Raw genomic sequence first — 20,272 nt, forward strand, 5'->3', positions numbered from 1 at the left:
AGGAGGAAACTTAAAAGAATAAACAATGGATGGTACCTCAGGAACGACACTAATTAGTTGACCTTTGGTGTCCACGTGCACCTGCAGACTTATGAACACGCATACAAACACAATACAGAAATAAAGGTTGCTTGGCCTGTAGCCTGGGAGCCCCATGAGCAGGTGGAGTCTGAAATTGCTTCTGACTTCTGCATTGAACTGGCTCAGCTTGAGGGGCTCAGAGCGGTTTTGCTGACTCTGCTGCCCACCGCGGAGCCATCTGAATGTTGGAATTTGGCTTGTGCTGTCTAGATAAGAGGCAACTGTGCAGAGGCTGCCTTTCTGTGTATGAACACAATGCAGCAGACTCAGTCACCAGCAGAACGCACTTAGAGCAAGGCTGACAGTCTACGTGCAAAGACACTTTGACAGGCTTTAAGATGTCTTTCCAAATGTGTTTTCCGTTAGGTGTGTTCTAGAGATGACTCTGCTCTCAGGAAAAGAACACTCTCCCTTTCCCAGAGAGGAAAAAGCAAGAAAGGCATATTTTCCTCCTTGAAAGGGCTGGACACCCTGGCAAGAAAAGGGAAGGAGAAGAGGGCTTCCATAACTCAGGTGAGTTCTCAGCATGGGGAGAACAAGAGGCTAGGTGGCATGCTTGACACCCCCATGTCCAGACTGCTGCAAGCCATAAGTGTTTGTCTTCTGGTAAAGGTGAAGTCAAAGGTGATTCAAAGGAATCTGGGTTCGTCAGGGACATGTGTGCATGTGAAACACACAAACGCTTCGTCTGCTTTAGCGTACCCCCAAAGGCAGGCCCGCCCGCGCAGTCAGTTCTTAGGAACACAAGGAAGGAGAGTTATTAGAAAACTGGTCTGGGGGTGTGGCCCAATTCAGGGAGTGCCTGAAGCTCCATGTGTGACCTTCATGACTGCACACCCAGGGACAGTTACACACGAGTGTAACTCCAGCACTTGGTGAACAGGGGTCAGAGGATTAGGAGTTCAAAGCCATCTTCAGGGAGTTTGAGGTCAGCTTGGGCTGGAAACCCTGTCTCAAAAAAAATGCAGAAAATGAGGCTTGATTCAGTAGTAGAGAGTTTGCCTTAGCGTGTATGGACCCCTGCTAGAAGAAGAGGTGTATGTAGGTGGGAGGGGAAATAATTATTAGGGAAAACAATCTATACTTTTTGTTGCTTAATGTATATGAAAACAAATGCAGGAAAGTAATGTTAATCCAAGGAAATGCAGCTAGATTCTACTGATGATTGTCCCAGATCCTATTGATAGTACTGATTCTATTGCTAGTCCTAGATTGTACTGATTGATAGTGCTAGATTCTATTGCTAGTCCTAGATTGTACTGATTAATAGTGCTAGATTCTGTTGCTAGTCCTAGATTGCATTGATTGATAGTGCTAGATTCTATTGCTAGTCCTAGATATTATTGATAGTGCTAGATTCTATTGCTAGTCCTAGATATTACTGATAGTCCTAGATTCTATGATCATGCTAGATTCTTGGCTCCCTCAAGTCCTTCACCCTGACAATGTATTTTGTCAGCTCACACTACAGAGGGAAACCTGGTGCTCTGGAAGGTCATTTACCTTGTCTATTTACTAGTGCCATAGGGCAGGGTTGGAACTTGGACCTGTCTGTAGTGTCCAAAGCCCTAAAACAATGGACAGTTGCTGCTGCATGTTTTCCAGTGGGGAGTGGTTGCTCTTAGTATATCAGAGAAGAACAATGCCAACTAAAATATGGCCCTACGTTCAGCAAACCGTTTTGAGAGCATGTTGAATGTGCAAATCCAAAGGTTTTCCCCAAACCCATAATGCAGCATGTTTCTCTCCTGATTGATAGGTTGTAGAATTATTTGTTCAAGTACTGTTGAAAGAAAAAGTCATAAGATGATCTTATCCTGTATTTTGACAGGGGAAAGATTTGCAATGGTTTTCAGTGAGTTGCTGTTGTTCTGAAAATGATTGTGGTTGTTATTTTAAAGAGATGGCCACAGTTTATTGAAGTTTATTTCCTAATTTGTGTTTCTATAACTGTGAACAACGCTTTTATGAATAATGTGACTAAAAACTCTAAAACAACTTCGATGTTTTAAAATCCTGAAATCATGAAGGGTGGGGTGAGAGGGAATGGATTGGTTGGTGGAAAAACAGCAAAATATGTGAAAGTTCTTTTATGGGGCCACTGGTTTCTTAAGAACTCACATACAGTAAGAAAATCACCTCATTAGGGACTGGTGAGATGGACCACTAGGGAAAGGTGCTAGCCATCAAGCCTGGTGATGAGTTCGATTCCCCAGGAACTACATGGTAGAAGAGAACTAACTCCACACATTGTCTTCTAAGTTTTCTTCATTCCCTATGGCATGAGCACACACATGTACACAAATAAATAAATGGAAAGCAAATTAAAGACTTACAATTCTACTTGTGTTTATATTTAGTTACAAGAAATAATTCTTTGTTGGTTAGAGATAGTGGTTAACTATAATCCATTGGCTAATATTGGGCCTATGTTTTCTGAATGGAACCTTCATGATTATGTTCTGTATATAATGTCAAGGTCAATTTTGATGTCAATCAAGATAACCTTATGCAATTAAAGTGATAACGTGATAGATAACTGGGTAACTTGCTTATTTTTAGAAGTACCATTTAGTTAATTAAATGAGCCTTACTGTCTGCCTCAGCATATCTGCTAAGTGTTCTCAACAAAAGATTCCTTGATAAATAAAAGCATTTGATTGAACATTTTTTGTTTTAAAAAAGATATGAAGTTAATACTTACATAGTGGGATAAAGTTGATGTAATAACTATTCCTAGTTGAATATTCTATTTGATGTTTGCATTCTACAAAATTGAGAAGATAAAATTGACAAAAGTAAAAAGTGATTTCTAGGCTTTTTGGCTTCAAACAAATCTCTATTAACATATTGTCTTCCAATATTTATTCTAAGCACATAAAAACAGTTATAAGATTGATTTTGTGGCTTAGCCAACTCCATTCCACATCTTCTGAAATGCATAATTAGTTAAAAAAGCAATGTCAAGAAAATCCAAGATGACTTGAGTGCTGTGAGACACCACAGAAAAGTAAATATGAAACTATGGGAGGAAAGAGAGCAGATTTCTCTGCAGAGGGAAAGTTTCCTATTTGAATATTACTGCAGACTGTGAAATGAGGATCTCACAAAATGTTATGCAACTTCAGTCTTTAAACCGAAAATGTGTGGATGCCAAGGGAACATTGCAGAGCCATTTCATTAGTCTTTTTTTTTTTTTTTTTTAACCTCCTGTTTGTCAGATGTTTGATTCGAGCAGTGGCCATGGATTTCCTGGAACTCAGCTACCTCAAAACTCCACTAACTCCAGTGAGGTAAACTTGGCTGGACAGGGCAGCCATCTTGGCAGCCATCTTGTTTTCTGTTGACTAAGTAGGGGAATGCTGGTGTAGAGTCTTCACATGGATCTGTTAAAAGACAAGTTTAGAATTAAAATGGTCCCTACTAAGTAAGCTAAGAGGTGTCCTCTGAATGTTAAGTATTTTTGGAGGCTTTTAAACTTACATCACCACCTTAAAAGGAGTTACTAAGAGTGGCTGGGCTTGAGTAGTGTCTGGTTTATATTCGTCTGTCAGCAGTACCTGTCTCTTGAATATTAGTGAATCCCAAGTTACCCCTTCCTTCATGACAGTAAAGGCCTTTGCATGGATGGTACATGCTTCTCTGGGCATCCTCAGTGGAGGTGAGCAATGCCCCTCTCTTGTCTCCAGAGTTCCTTCTGTTTCTGAGTGTGATCGATCAGGAGTGGGGTGTACTGCTTGGATATGCTGATAGTTGCTCAGTGCTTTTTCCAAACTCACTTCCTTCTTTTAAAACTGTAGTTCATATTCGTCCATTTCTCTAACTTCTCCTCCCTAAGATTGTCTTATCTGCAATTTTGAGCACATCAAAGTTAAAAGGCTGTCAGTGGAGCTGCAGAGATGTCTCAGAGGTTAAGAATACTTACTGTTCTTTAAGAGGACCCAAGTTCATTTCCTAGTACCCGGATGGTGGCTAGCAACCACCTGTAACTCTAGTTCCAGGGAGATTTGATATTCTCTCTGGCTTCTGTGGACACTAAGCACATGCATCATACACAGATACACGTGCAGGCAAAGCACCCAGATACATAAAATAATAAAATAATTTTAAAAACACTTATAATGGGGCTGCAGAGATGGTTCAGCACTTAAGAGAGTTTGCTGCTCTTACGGTGGACCTGAGTTTGGTTCCCAGCACCCTCACGTCAGCTCACAACTGCCTCCAGGAACCCTGATGCTCTCTTCTGGCCTCCATAGGCACCCACATACACATACACACACAAACATAAATAAAAACTAATTAAAATTAAAAAGCCCGATAATGATCAGCAGGGACAAACTTACTGTGTCTTTTTAAAAACTATCCAACACATTGATGAGAATAATTTTGATGAATTAGAAATTTAGTCTGGAAAAAAAAAACCCTGAATTATAGTAGAATGTTAGACCCTATGACAGTTCTTTGGGAGGCAGTGAGGTACTCTTTGGTGATACAAAATATTCAGCTCCATGTTCTGCCTCCTCGGGAAGCTAGGTACGGTTTCCTTAGTATGCCACTGTTGTTGCTAAACTGCTTCTGGGGGGTGGCTTGGCCTCAGGCGCCCTGCCTCCTGGAGGATGAGTGTGAATGGGTTGGAAAATCCTCTACTGGAATCATGATTCCTCTCACCTGCACCCTCCCTGGACCATGGCTGCCAAGAGCAGGCTGTGGGGATGAGGTGGCTTGGACCAGGACTTTTCTGCCTCGTAGTCTCCTTTTGCTCGAATCCACAAACCATGAGCAGGCAATGGAACTGCATCCAAACCTTCTTTTCTATAAAGGATGCTATCAAAATGACAGCTCTTTCATGATGAATACTGCCCGTTTCCTGCCCTGTGGTTTCTGTGTCCTTGCAGAGCTCATTCAAAATCCCCGTCAGACCATACTGTCACTGGGGAACTTGACTTAATCATGTAGTGGATGTGTCACCAAGATTTCAGTTCTTACTGTGTCCGACCTTGTCTTATCAAGCCACACTTGTGTGCGTGCGTGCGTGCGTGCGTGCGTGCATGTGTGTGTGTGTGTGTGTGTGTGTGTGTGTGAGAGAGAGAGAGAGAGAGAGAGAGAAGAGAAGAGAATGAGAGAATGAGAATGAGTATGCATGTGTGTGTGATGTGTGTGTGTGTGAACCTTTCATAGGTCTGTGGTCTGTGTAGTGTTAAGTGTTCCTGTGTATTCTAAGCCCATAGCTCATGCCAACATTACGATACTCGCTTAATGTTTGTTAATTAATCATTTGTATCAGCTGTAATCCTTTAATGGTTGAGAACTGTGGGATCTGTGCTAAACACCCAGTGTTTTAAGATTGTATCTCTTTAAACATTACATAACAATACCAAGATTTTATTTCACAAGTTTTAGAAGTGAGATCATCAAAGCATTATCAAGATTCATTGCAGACTTGAGAGGAAATTTTGCTAAAATAGTCATTGGTGGTGGTTTTGTGCTCATTTAAATTGGGTTCCGGTTTGCACATATTCCAGTCAAGTCCCCGACTCCCACCCAAGCTAACCAAGGCATCTGGCCTGAGCCATCTCTCCAGCCCCGTTTGATCCATTTAAGGATGAAGCCCTGCGTAGGGACCCAGGAGACCTTCCATGTGTGTCTTGGCTGTTTTCATGGTACATCTTGCTGCTCTGTGCTACAGAACACAGGCAGCTAGATTCAGATTGAACTGTAGCTTGAACTAAGAGATCCTTTTTTTTAAAAAAAAAATTTTATTTTATTTATTATGTATACAGTGTTGTGCCTGCATGTTTGCTTGCATGCCAGAAGAGGGCACCAGGTCTCATTATAGATGGTTATGAGCCACTGTGTGGTTGCTGGGAATTGAACTCAGGACCTTTGGAAGAGCAGCCAGTGCTCTTAATCTCTGAGCCATCTCTCCAGCCTCAAGATGCTTTTTTTTTTTTTTTTAAATACCTTTTTGGCTTAAAATCCTGCCTGTTCAAATAATTACAATTATTATCCAGTAGTTGTCTTGTGCTAATCACAGAGAATATTTGTAGCACACAAACGGTCTGCTTTTATACAGTAAGTACATTATATGCGTTGGCATCACACAGAAAGGCCGTTGTGAGGGAGGAGCCGAAGTCCTTTTAAAATATCCCACCATAATTGGTACATCCTGTAAGGGTCTAGCAGTGAGTCACCCTAATTGGGAGTCTGTTAGCGCTGGAGGAAAGCCAGCCTTCTTGGAGCACTTTTTAAAGGACACCTTGGCTAGCCCCAAATGAGAGCTTTTCAGAGCCTTCTTGATGAGTAATGATGAGTCTCAGACAGTGTTTGCCAGGGAGATGTTTGTTATGGAGATGTGTCAACAAATCTCCCACTGAGTTAGGGTGGCAGCTGCCCCAGAAGCCACAGCAGCCATGGCAGCCCCTGGCCTTGGCCTCTGCTCCTGGAAAACTGTCTGGGGGGGGGTGTCCTGACTTTCTGTGGCAGTGAGTGAATGAAGCATTGTTGCGTTAGGTATTAGCTGCAGACGGGACAGGGTGTGGGGGGGCACCCTGATGGTAGTTTCTGGAATGGAAAATGTGAATGAAACAACTAACTGTTTACCACAGCATAATCTGTGTAAATAGAATACTACTCTGGAAGCTTCCACAGCACATGCACATGTGCATCTATAGAGCATATCTGTGTCGGTCTCTTTCCGTACACGTGGCTGGCCAGTCAGGTCTTTGTCTTCCCTTTCTAAGCGCTGATGTCTGGCCATCTGCCCTGGGAGGAAGTAAACGGTGCATCCTCCATGATATGGAGTTGTCAAGAAAAGCCAGAGTAGCTCATTTCTTTTGTGCTGTCCCTTCATCTCCCTTGCTAATAAATAGACTCTCCTTTTATCAGGGACTGGGGTGGTGTGGGCCCGCTTGTGACAGACAGACACTGTGATTTTGCTACTCACGTCCCTTCAGTGATCCAGGCAGTAATTACAAGCCATTCGATCCAAAAGCAGCTGCTGTGAGAATGCACAGGGTTACCATTCTCTCTCTGGGTGACACACTGAGCATAAGTAATTTGACATGTGGCTTCAGGGCCATTAGATGATAATGATGATGATGATAATAATAATAATAATAATAATATCACTTCTGTAGAAAGTGCTCTCCCAGGAGAGCTAGCTCAATTTGGAAATGCTAAGGTAGCATGTTGTGGATGGGGCCTCGAGTTCACTGATGCTCCCAGTTTCTAGATGTCCAGCAGGAATTGGACTGTGAGGGGACAACATTACACTCCACTCCAGGTTCCTCTAGGTTTTGGAACAAGGAATAATTCTCATTCAGTTCTGGACAGTGGTTACCCCCTGAACTGTGGGGATTGTGCAGGTATGGTGCTCGGGGCACCGTCAGAGCTGACTGTGGAAAGTGTGCAGAGCGTCTCATGTTATTCCTCATGGGGTGTCCTCATGAAGCTGGTGCTTGTGGTGGTCACTTTTAAGGGAAGTGTTGAGGCAGTAGGTCACCAGGCTGCCTAAGGTTAGCAAGACAGAAATCTGGTCCTGTCCAGTTTTGCTTCTTTCCTTTGTGTTCTCCAGGGACTGAGAACTTTGAACAGGGCTTTGGAAATGATCTTTTGGCTGCAGGAGGCAGGTTATAGCAGGAGAGAGCAAGTAGGCTATGCTATCCTCTTGCCGCAGCTGGTTGACTATGGCGCACTGCATGAATGCTTTAAAAAGCACCTCTGGAAGGAATGTCCAGATGTCTCGTTTGTGTGTGTGTTCAGTTTCAGGGTTTTCTGTCTCTTTTTATGAAAAGGAGGTAGGAAGTTGTTTTATCTGGCTCATTGAAACCAAAGCATGTATGTTTTCAGCTTGGATGACACTGGCCCTTCCTGAGGAAATCAGCACAAGCTTTCTCTCCAAAAGGGCAAAGCTTAAAATAACTTAGAAGATCTGATTTCACCAAGTAGACCTTCTTTTTTCCTGGTTCTAATTCATCCATTCCACATTCTTTGATTCCTTTGAAAAGCCAGGTTTCTCTTTTCCCATAGTGTGTGTGTGTGTGTGTGTGTGTGTGTGTGTGTGTGTATGTACATGTGTGTATGTACATGTGTGTATGTACATGTATGTGTACATATGTGTATACATTTGTGTGTGTACATGTGTATGGGGGGGCACAGCAAGAAGCACATCTAATTTGTCATTGTGGGAGGTCTCTTGAGAGGCTCTAGGTCACTGACAGCCTGGATTTGATAGGCACCTTCTGTGAACAGTGTGGGCATAGGACAAGGCTCCTCCATGCAGGTGTAAGTTCAAAGCTGTACTTCATTGAACACAATGACGTTGTTTCTATTGTCCCTTCTCCCGTCCCTCCACTTATTTCACACATTTCTCTTGTTCAAGACTTACCTTCTTCTAAGAAGGTGGTAATTTGTTTCCTGAAAGTTGGGACTATTAAGAACCTGACACTGGAAAGGTAAATTTGAATCAGATGCCAGTGGAGAGCCTTGACCTTCCACATCGGTTGAACGTGAGTCTCTTGTGGCATCCACCTCTTCATTACCCAGGTACTGGGTGCAGTCTGGAGGTGAGACACCGTGTTAAGCGCTAGAAGAGTCTGTGAATGAGGAAACAAAGACCATACGATCATTCACCTTGCTATTCCAAGTGGGCGAACCCAAAGCTAACCTTCGTGTGAGCTGAGTTTTGCTAAGTAAAGAATGTTCTCCTGACTAGTGATTCCAGCACTAGAGCCAGGGGGCACAGAAGGACAGAGGAAAGCAATTGAAATGAGCAGAAATGTAGAGGCAGGGGAGTGCCTTGCTTTTTATGGAACGGCCCCTTGAGACAGTTTGATGAACTAAGGTACAGTTTGTGTAGTAGGATTAGGAAATGAATCTGGGCCGTGAAGTCATGTCCATTGTGGGGAGGAGTCAATTGTCAGGCTTCCATGTCCTTGGTGTTGTGGGGGAGACCTGACTCATCCAGGCTTCGGGGAGTCAGAGCCCTTCTTACTACAGGGTACTAGTCATGTAAGCTTAAGAAAGGTTTTTAGAACTTCTGCACCCATTTTTCTCACCTGGATAGTAGGGAGTCATGTGGGTGCCCACGTGAGAGGGCTGTTGTGAGTGAACTGGCAAGGTTTTATTTTATGTGACAGAATCTCCCTATGATGGACAGCCAGGGATGAGAAAGAGCAGGGAGACATGGTGTGGCATGGATTTGAATTTCCCCGTCTCTGTCCACCTGTCCATTCTGTTCTCTTCTTGAAGGACAGCCAGAAGTTACTATGTAGTGGCCTTCCTTTTGAGTTTCTTACTCCACAGCGACCTCTGCTGGGCTCTCTGGTTTACTTTTCAATGTGCACTGTTTAAGAGTAGAGCCTGCACCATTAGGGAGTCTCTGCTCTTACCAGGCAGGCCCCGGGGTAGAAATGCTCCCAAGTGATGGAAGTGTCTGGGAGAATGAGCCAGAGAGAGCCCTTACCCATGTGACAGGCCCCTTCAGCAGAGAGTATCCCTGTGCCCACCTGGCACCCTAGGCTCAAGGCATTTGTTTCTGTCCCTTTTCTTTTCCCCTTGGCATGTGGGGGCACTTCAGTTCTGGCGATGGCCATCTTTCTAGGAAAATGTGCTGATGTTGACAGATCTATGACAGATTCAGTTATACCACATCAGAACTGAGCATCACATTTCCAAACAGACAACAGAGAAAGGTGGACTCTTCCCCTTTTCTGCCCAGGGCTGTTCTTTGCAATGTCTTTATTATACCGAGTTTGGCTTTGTGCAGTTTACTTTGTGTTTAAAGAAATGCATGGAATTAACAGTAAAACGATCCATCCATGTGATTGCTGTGAGGTTTGAATTGGATGTAGCGATGTGAGGACACTGAATTTACATGTACATGTTTTCCAGCCTACAAGACATCTTCATGTATGTGGGCTCCTTTGCTCCTAAGAGCGTGTCTTGTTATTTTTAAATATCAGCAATGAGAATAATGCTTCCTTTTGCAAAATGGTAAACTGAGGCTTAGTAAATTGAACTTTGTTTGTTTTGAGACAGGGCCTCACTAAGTAGCCCTGCCCAGCCTAGAATTCACTTCATAGATGAGGCTCAGACTGAGATCTTGTCTCAAACTCGGGGATCTCCCAGTCTCTGCTGGGATTAAAGGCACATACCAACATACTCATCTAAATTAACCATTTCTCCCCCGGGCCACTGTTGTCTGGTTAAGTAGCATTGGGGTTTGGTTCACCATAGTGTCCCTTCAAGGATCTAGCTGGAGGACATACTTAAGTTACTGAGTGCATAGTCGCCATGATTGTCATCAATCTGAGCAGTGTGGGTTTGCATGAAGTCACTGGCAGCAGTGATGACCTTCAGGACAGTGTTTCGGGAAAAGCTCCTGAGGTGGTACATGGGCAGATGATTTCCTGACAGAGCGGCCATGTCCGACGTAGCAGGAAGACAGAGAGAAGATGTCCTCTTTATTAGCAGTTAGATTTTAAAAGTTGAAACAGGAGAAAGGAGGGTCACACTTAGAGTTGAGCTTAGACCTGGGCTAGGGCACAGACGGACAGGTGCCAATCACTGTCCCAGTACCTCTTCTCCACCAGGACTCGACGGCAGTGAGAGTGCGATGTTCTGAGCTGCCCTAGAGGCAGGGTGGAAGGAGTCTCCCTTCCTGAGCGTCAGCTCCGTCTGTGTAGAGAGTGTGAGGAGCCAAAGGCTGCCGCGGAGGGGTGTGAGAGGCCTGTGTGTGTATGTGTGTGTGTGTGTGTGTGGGGGGCATGAGCAAAGCTTCTGGTAACAACTACTTACATTAGGGGACCGTTTTCCCCCTTGGGGTTTCTATTTTTGCTTATCCGACTCATCTACGTTTTCTCACCTGACACAGGTCCATGAGCTGCATCTGTACGGCTCCACAGTAGACAGCGCTCTCCGAGACAACGCATGGGAAATCCAGACGTACGTTCACTTCCAGGATAGTGAAGGAGTTACTGTGGTCATCAAGCCCGAGCACAGAGTGGAAGATGTACTGACATTGGCATGCAAGGTGATGGATTTTGCTCTAGAAACAAATACTTCTGAATAGAGGGGATCATTAATGCACTCCTCTGGCTTCTGGTTTTGTGGGGTGTTTAAGACCCAACTTCCGACACAGGGGAACATACTCACATTTTCTAGTAAGTTAACTCTCCACCACTCAGAAAAATAAGCCCTTAGGTCGTGACCCCATGCTTCCATGAAGACCCTGAATTATTCCACATACATTTTAAATCTGTATCTAGAGTCATTGTAACATGGGTTTCTGTTCACATTGCTTAGAAAAGTGGCCTGTGTGCTATTATGTATGTGACTCACTACTGTTCACAGCTGCTCCATGGGCACTTGTATGAGTTGGTGGTTATTCATTCTTCCAAATGCACTTTTTTATTCCCAGTGTGAAGAGGAAGTATAGGGTAAATCCATTCGGCACTGGCAGGCCTGATACCTTTAGACCACCAGGTGGCAGAGTAGAGCTAAAAGAATAGGAAAGTGACAAAGAGGCATGTAGAGTTTGCCATGGAGAGTATTTTAATTCTCTTTTGTACTTGGCATGGGAGCTTTAGTGTCCTGTACACTTGTGTGTGCAGTTGTAACTTTATGAACTTAACTGCCCCCCTCCCCCAAGTGTGTAAGCCCTTTCTTGAGGAAAGCCTGGATAGGTGATAAAAACTGCCACAGTAACCAATTTTCTGAGTGTTAAAAGGTATCGGAGGCAGGAGGTCAGCTAATCCTTTCTGGAGTACAGGCCTGAGATAAATGCTCTGCTGTTCTAAGTGTGAGGAAGAAAGAAAGGATGCAAGTGAGGGAGGTAGGAGGGGGTGCATGCATGCGTGTTTCACACACACACACACACACACACACACACACACACACACACAGAGGAGAGAGAGAGAGAGAATATATTTGAACTTACACATTTTCCTTTTGAAAACACTTTGAAGTATCCAATTCTGAAGTCTGTAGAACTTAAACACATCTTATAAATCTCTCTACTTTCACATAGATTTTTAACTTACTGTTAGCAACCAGCATGGGGAAGAGTTGGCCATCTGCAGGGAGATGGGTGATGTGATGAAATGTAGCTCCTTGACTTCCTAACAGTGACCCTTACACTTAGTGATGGCGGTATGAGAGGAAAATTTAACAATGGGTGTTGACCCTTCTTTTTCTTGTTTACACATCTAAAATTTGAGTTTTTCTGTAGTTCCAGACTGAGCAAATTATATGCAGTTGCTTTTTGAGACTTTGACGGTGGTCTGTCATGAGCCTTCTGAGCACTGCTGGTGATTTTAGCACAGAGCAATTGGACTCTGAGTAACCAATCATTTTCTTTGCAGATGAGAGAGTTGGAGCCCACTCACTACGGTCTTCAGCTTCGAAAAGTGGTGGATGGAAGTGTCGAGTGGCATGTGCCTGCACTGTATGAATACATGCAAGAGCAGGCAAGTGGGTGGTGGAGGCCGAGTGGGACTGTCCCACCTCATGCATGCAGATCTCACAGCCCAGGCTGGCCTTAAACTCCTTGTGTAGCTGAGAATGATCTTGAGATTTCGATCCTCCTGCCTCCACATCCCGAAGGCTTGGCATACAAATGTGTGCTACCACACCCAGTGTGTGTGATGCTTGGGGTCACACCCAACCAAGGCTTTGTGAATGCTGAGTGAGCATTCTGCCAACACGGCTCTTGCTCTGGGTCTCTTAATTTTGAAGGCTGGAATTGGGGGGGCAAACTGTTCACATATGGTGTTTAATTTGTAAACATCCCTCATGTAAGCAGTATCATAATTTCCCTGTGAAAAATGTGTCAACGTGATTTCGCAAGGTTGCGTAGCATTAAAGCTTTTGATTATGTTGGTTTTGCTTTTCTTAGGTTTATGATGAAATTGAAATTTTTCCCCTCAATGTGTACGATGTGCAGCTAACCAAGACTGGGAACATGACTGACTTCGGTGAGTGTCAGGAGCCCTCTCCCGACCCCAGAAGTTCATCCTGCCTTTTGCCCTTTCTCTCTCTTCTCTCTCTCTCTCTCTCTCTCTCTCTCTCTCTCTCTCTCTCTTTCATTAGCATTTATCTATTGTAACAGGATGGCCTGGTACATATCAATATTGGGGGAGATGCAAGACAATTACAGGAAATAATATATAAGTTGCCAAGGAATGTGACATGCTTGTGGCAGTGCTAACACAATGAATTAACTGTGCTTGGGGCTACTCTGAGGTTCACCCAGAAGCCAGACAAGGCTTCTTTGATCCATTTGTTGATTTTGTGCATGTCTGCCACACACATGCAGTTCATGAAGATGCTAGAAGAGGGCGTCTGATCCCTTGGGTTTGGAATTACAAACAGTTGTGAGCTGTCCAACTTGCATGCCAGGAGCCGAATGTGGGTCCTCTGGAAGAGCAACAAGTGGTCTTAACCACTGAGCCATCTCTCCAGCACTATCAGGCTTCTTTTCCGATCTAGAATCTTATCTACCTGGAATGCTGTTTGTTCCCAAACCCCTCTCCCAGGATTGAAATGTTACTGACCCTTCAAGAATACTTGCATGATCTAAGTGGTATAGGCCTGATCCGTTTGCTTTATCTCCTCTGGCCCGAGTTTAACAATTAAGGGTCAGCGTCTGTGTTTAGCTCTGTTTTCCTTAGTCTTTATCGAAACGCAGCTCTAAGGTCTCTGTAGACTTTGTTGATGTCTCCAAGAGCACCTTAGCCTTTTATTGCCTGTACCAGGAGAAGTCGGTAATTAGATATAGGCTGATGGCTGCCTCCACAGAAAAGCTGTTTTTGTCATGTTAAAAATATTGTCACACATAGATACTTGCTTTAAAATAATTCAAGTAGCTAATATGTTAAAATTCCCTTCTTTTGGACTCTGTCCTTAATTATATGATCAGCTGTGTTGGTTCATTTTGAGACAGAGTCTCACTTTGTAGCCCACACTGGCCTGGGATCCCAGGATATCCTCAAAACTCATAGTGATCCTCCTGCCTTAGCCTCCCCAATGCTGAGAACTGAGAATGTCTATGTCCACTGTAGGCTTGTGTTGCTTGATTATAAGTTGGCAAAGAGAGCTTTCAAACAAAACTAACTTCCTCTTGGCATTTGCTTCCCATGGCCACGAAGTCTTCTTCCCGTCTGAGTGAATGAGTGTGGTCACAGATTCTGCTTGAGGCTTAGAGAAAACATAGGGGACAGAGGACACTTTCCCTGTCCTCCAGGAGCTCATAGAATTGGGGAACCCGAATGTGGAAGTATAGTCTCCACCATGGCGGCGATGGTGGGTACAAAACCCAGTACATGCATTCCAAACAGGACATTGTACTGGGTTTTGCATGTTACATCTATGTAAATAAAGCACTGGATCCATCCACGTAGTTTTTCCACCTTCTCTTTCTGTGTGTATGTGCATATCTGTGTGTGTGTGTGTGTGTGTGTGTGTGTGTGTGTGTGTGAGAGAGAGAGAGAGAGAGAGAGAGAGAGAGAGAGAGAGAGAGAGAGAGAGAGAGAGAAGATCTGGGTGTGTACATGCCAGGGCACATGTGGAGAACAATGGACATCCTTGGGTTATATTCTTGGGTTATATTATATACTTTCTTGGGACAGGATTTCTTCATTGTTTTTCCATTGCGTGTGTCAGGCTAGGTGGCCTGCAAGCTTCCAGGCATCTTCAGTCTCAACCTCCTGAGGGAATGCTGGGATACTGGTGCTCATGCTGTGCATCTGTCCTTTTACATGAACTCTGGGGATTCGAACTCTGATCCTAATGCTTGTGCAGCATACACTGTGCTGTGTCCACCTAAGCCATTGCCCAACCCAGTCTTTAACCTTCTTGAAACACCTCAGTGCATTTCAGTAAGAGTATCTTTTAGTCTTAAACTGAAAAAAAGGGGGCACTATTTTAACTGTGGTGAGATAGAAGTCATGTAGATTATCTGCACCCTTTATCCGTGGCAACAAAGTGCATTCATGTCCACAAGTCACCCTCTCCATCACCATCACTCTCCAGATCTCTCCTTTGGCAGATCTGGAGTTTGTATCCATAGGATGCTAGCTTTCTGCTCCCCTTCCTCAGCTCTTGAAAGGCACACATTATATCCCCTTTGTCCTTATGATTTGGGACCCTTTGAAGTTGCCTTTTTGTGCCCAACTTATTTCACTTAGCATTAATGTCTTCAGGGTTCATCCCATTATAGGATACACCAGAATTTCCCTTTTAAGGCTGAGTTGTGTTCTACCGCCTGTCTCCACCACATTGTGTTTGTCCTCAATCTTCCCATTTGTCAACCAAGCTGTTCCCAGGCGCTGGCTGCTCTGAATGTGCCGCCGTGTGCAGTTGTAACTGTTGATGAAGGTTGCATACTCCCGTGTCTAAACCCTCCAGTCTGGTGTCTTCCTCTTTCCTCCTCCTCTTGCTACATAATGGCAATTTCAACATAGTTCTAACTCTGACTGGTCAGCATGCTGCATTGACAAGAATGGGTGGGTGTTCGCGGATTCACCCCTGACTGGGCTGGGGAGACAAGGGGAGGTGAACTCACACTGGCTCTTTTTTTTTTTCCCTCCCCCAGGGTTTGCAGTCACAGCTCAGGTGGACGGGCACCAGCATCTTAGCCGGATATTTATAAGTGATGTTCTCCCTGACAGTCTGGCATATGGAGGAGGTCTGTACGGTGCTGTGTGTGTGCACACTCTGAGTTTCCAACCGTGAGGGGCATCTGCCTCCTGAGGCTGTTGGGCAGTTTTGTCAGATGATGATTTCTCCTGGAGTTGTTGAGGAAGAATTTACCTGAAAATGCATATGTGTATATATAAAGCTGTGTGTGTGTGTGTGTGTGTGTGTGTGTGTGTGTGTGTGTGTGTGTGTAAAGAGAGTATTCTATTCAAACAGACTTGTATGTGGGAGTTCTTGAGAAAGAATTTACTTGCAAATACATATATGTATATATAAAGTATGGTGTGTGTAAAAAGATTTCATACAGATGTGTATATATAAAGGGAGTATTCATACAGACGTGTGTGTGCGCATGCACGCATAAAAGATTTCATGCAGATTTATGTGTATATAATAGAGTATTCATAAAGATGTGTGTGTGTAAAAAGATTTCATACAGATGTGTATGTGTCTATATAAAGGGAGTATTAATACAGATGTGTATGTGTAAAAAACATTTTATACAGATGTGTATTTGTGTATATAAAGGGAGTATTCATACAGATGTGTGTGTGTATAAAAAGAGATTTCATACAGATGTGTGTGTATGTGTAAAGAGAGGGAGAGGATGTGTGAGACAGAGAGAGGCCCAGAGAAAACATCTGATAAGCATTTCCCCAGCTTGTGTTCAAAACAATCTGCCTAAGGCCAGCTTGGAACTGGGCTTTAGCTGAAACTGCTGGTCAGTGGTTGGCATTTGCAGCTCAATTTTATCTGAGAATGCATCTCCGTAACCTCCCCCTCCTCTTTCTTCCTGTTCCCCACTTCTTGGTTCTCAGGGCTGAGAAAGGGTAACGAAATCACAACCTTAAACGGGGAAGCTGTGTCTGACCTTGACATCAAGCAGATGGAGGCCCTGTTTTCTGAGAAGAGTGTTGGACTTAAACTGATCGCCTGGCCTGTGGACACAAGAAGAACCCTGTGCACTTCCTGGTCAGACAGTGACCTGTCCTCCAGGGACCGGAGAGGTCTGCCACCCTCTCCCAACCAGTCCCAGCTGCTGGAGGAATTCCTGGATAACTTTAAAAAAACATCCACTAACGGTAAGGCTGTGTTCCGTCTCTGGCTTTAGTTGCTGGTGCCTTTGGCCCATATATTCTTAGGCCAAAGCCTCATTGCAAGTCCAGATTGTTTAAACTGCTACTCAGTCTTTCCTCACTCACTAGGACAAGAACACAGGAGCAAACTGGGATACATTTATCAAGAGTCCGTGCATTTTAGCAATTAGAATGCCTTCAGAAAAATTGAAAATAACTACTTTTTTTTCCTTGCACAAAATTATCTTTAAAACCCCAGGCTCTTTCAAAGCCATTCACATATTCAGTATTGACATTGTCTGTGACGATTGCAGCCATGAGCTTACATATACCCCAGTACCGGAAGATTGTTTTTAGTCGGTGGAATCTGAGGTGAATCCACTTTGCAGTGTTCTGTTCGGGTCCTGGAACATGGTACAGTTTTGTTGGTGTTGTTTTGCTATGAGGAGGCCTGGTCTCTCTGAAACAGCAAACCTTGAATGTGGCTCTCGGACTGACTTCAGAACTTTGTGAAGGTCAGGTAACTGAAGAGTGTCTGTCAGCAATAGTTTCCTCCAAGTGAGACACGTGTATGAGGAATCCATGAAGGTGGGTTTTCCGAACTTGCTGTTTCCACCTCTCTCGACTGTTCTGTTTGAATCAGAGGCCCTAGCCCAGTAACTGTCACTTCCCTCTGTCATCATGGAGAGTCCAGGTGAGGTTCAGGTGAGGAGCGTAGAGGTGGATCTTGATCCTGGGGACACCGGAGCTAATTTTTCACGCTGTCTTGCATTGCTAACGGATTTGCAATAGAGATCTCCACATGCTGACCAAGAATGAATGCCAAGTGTAAAAGAGAGGCCAGTAGGATGAATTTAATGATAGAGCAGGCTTACGAGGTCATCTTTGGAATTAAACAGCAGATTGGAAGACTGGTGATTCAACAAGGTATCTGGTGCTTTCTCTTCCTCTCCTGGGATGTTCTCTCCATTTAAAATATCATGAGGTTGACTGTTGGCATAGAAAAGTGGGTGTCATGAAACAGAAATCATGATGGAGCTAATTCATGAGTGGTGATATTGGGACCATCATTCAGTCTGCTCTAGGTTGCTATTCTGAGCCTGAGTGGCCCGTGTTAATGTCCAGTGTTGGACTGACTGTTCTTCCACTGTGCTTTATCACAATCAGAAAGTACTGCAGCCTGTATTACCTCTCCTGGTCTGGGAATGAACCTCTTCAGAAATAGCAAAAGATGCATGCAGACTGACTTTTTTTTTTTTAAACCAGGAAGAATCCAGCAGGGGAGTTAAGCTTGTCCACTACTCGCTGTAGTCCTGGACTCTTGTGGCCTCCTAGAAGGCATCCTGTGTCTGTGTGCACAGGAACTCTGCAAAGTGAGAGCTTGGCAAGCTTGTGTGCAGTCTGTCCTTCCTTCCTTCCTTCCTTCCTTCCTTCCTTCCTTCCTTCCTTCCTTCCTTCCTTCCTTCCTTCCTTCCTTCCTTCCTTCCTTCCTTTTTTTCCTAGTGCCCACTTGCCTGGGGCAGTGCAGACATCTGCTGGCACCTTCCCTGCATGGGGCTTCTCCTCCACGAGGCTAGAGTGTGCCGAGATTTAGGCCCCTTTCTCAGACAGAGCACGGGCTCTTGGCCCTCAAGATTTAGGGTTGATCCTTTTTTTGTGAGCTCCAGGTGACTGGTCCATAGTTGTTCGCCCATGTGCCATGATGGACTGCTCTTTGATACACTTTGCAAAGTGGAATTTTTTTTCCCTTTTTTGTTTTTAAGGTAGTTGTGTTGTTTGAGGGAAACCGAGTGCTTGGGAACTTTGAAGGTTAAGGGTAGGAATAAAATCTGGGGTGAGTAGGTAAGAAATTGGGGGAGGGAGACAGACTAAGTTTCTCATTTGGGCATAACGTCTTGCTTATAAGAGGAGCTTGTGTATGGATTCATTAGGACTGGGGTGTGAGGACAGTCACCAGGTCCTGAGTCAGACCTGGACTTGAGGGTGGGGTACTCTTAGGGCATAGTATGTGGCAGTGAGGTTGGGTTGTGGAGGGTGCTAACTCCCTCCCAATCCCTTGCAGAGACGATTTTGAGATGCATGCACAGCATTCTTGAAGTGACCCCCAGAACTGAATCATGAGTGTACCCAGAATCCTTTTGTACACACTCACAGACCTTCTTCCTGTCTCTCTTCCCTAGTGTGTGGTCGCATTCCCAATAACTTCTGGGGGTTAGTCCTCTACTCAGACTGCCTTTGTGAGCACCTCCATGGTGTCCCCAACTCTGGTATGGCAAGGATTCTAAGCTGGTGACTCGGCCCCCTTCCCTGTCTGCCCCCCCTGTTTGAAAGTCAGGCATAATGTCTTTCACCATCTGTCCTAAATGCATGAATTCCAGGCCAGGGTGGGCTGTAAGACCATTTCACAATAAATAACAACAACAATACCAAAACACCTCACTTTGATTTGCTTTACTGTGAAGTAGAAGAAAAGTCTTATTGTAAGATTTACACAAATGGACATTTAAATAGCTTTGGAGAATGGATTTTAATATAACATGGGGCTGTCCTTGGGAGCAGTCACTTTAGTGAGTTTAATCATACATGTCCCACCCATGGACATTTCTAGAAGGCACTGTGGACTTGGAATGGAGGAAGGGAAGGAAGGAAGGCCCCAAGTCCATTCTACAAAGTCTGCGTCTCCACCTAGTGATGTTTCTGAAGGATAAGATTGGCTTTTTAAAAAGGGGAAACTGGAGGAATCCCGTGTGGAGCAGGAAGAAAGATGTATGCAGTTGTTGGGGGACATATTTGACCATCTCTGGGAATGGGCACAGATTCCTTCCTGCTGGGTGTTGATGGGCAAAGCCCTGGAAACAGGCTGCATCCGACTCTGTACTCTGGTCTACTTCTGGTTTTAGTCATACATCCAGACATCTACAGCGGTTTCTTAATTGGCCTCTGATCATAACAGAAATCTTTATCTCTATCTCTGACCAAAAGAAGGGTGGTCACAGCAGTTGGGGAGTGGTGGTGTGGTGTCACAAAGGACCTGGAAGTCGTTGTGGATTGCTATTCTAGAAGATATGCCATACTCATATTTGAGAGTCCTTGATAATTAAGACATTTGGTGAAATGAATCTCAAACTCACCTCCGAGCTTAAAAAAGACAGACTGCTGGGTTCTGGTGTCTCCTGCAGACAGTTAGGATCAGGCTTGGAGCTGAGCCACTATTAGGTCTCTGGTCGCCAGGAGGAGGGGACCTATGAGTATTGGGATCATTCCTTCCCCTACCCTCCTGAGCTGAGGTTCCGAGGATCCATTGAGATAATGGTCACATTCTGACTAACCATGGCTGGCATCTTGGGTGGTGTCCATCAGTTAGGGATTGAGCCCTGACCCACCATCATCCTTCAGAACTCTCTGGAAGCAGCTGACAC

General features: G+C 44.4%; 1 protein-coding gene across 2 annotated transcripts in view; it reads left to right on the forward strand.

Annotated features, from left to right (window-relative positions):
* The window catches only part of Tiam2 (TIAM Rac1 associated GEF 2), a 213,185-nt gene that overhangs the window by 127,230 nt on the left and 65,683 nt on the right, over positions 1-20,272 (forward strand). For both annotated transcript variants that reach the window (XM_028854061.2, XM_028854064.2), the window contains 7 exons: positions 448-594; positions 3,303-3,374; positions 10,955-11,113; positions 12,444-12,548; positions 12,977-13,055; positions 15,674-15,766; positions 16,596-16,859. In XM_028854061.2, coding sequence (XP_028709894.1) covers positions 448-594; positions 3,303-3,374; positions 10,955-11,113; positions 12,444-12,548; positions 12,977-13,055; positions 15,674-15,766; positions 16,596-16,859 — 919 coding nt within the window. The remainder of the gene's footprint in view (positions 1-447; positions 595-3,302; positions 3,375-10,954; positions 11,114-12,443; positions 12,549-12,976; positions 13,056-15,673; positions 15,767-16,595; positions 16,860-20,272) is intronic.

The sequence above is a fragment of the Peromyscus leucopus genome, chromosome 8a (assembly GCF_004664715.2).
Source record: "Peromyscus leucopus breed LL Stock chromosome 8a, UCI_PerLeu_2.1, whole genome shotgun sequence".
Classification (NCBI taxonomy): Eukaryota; Metazoa; Chordata; class Mammalia; order Rodentia; family Cricetidae; genus Peromyscus; species Peromyscus leucopus.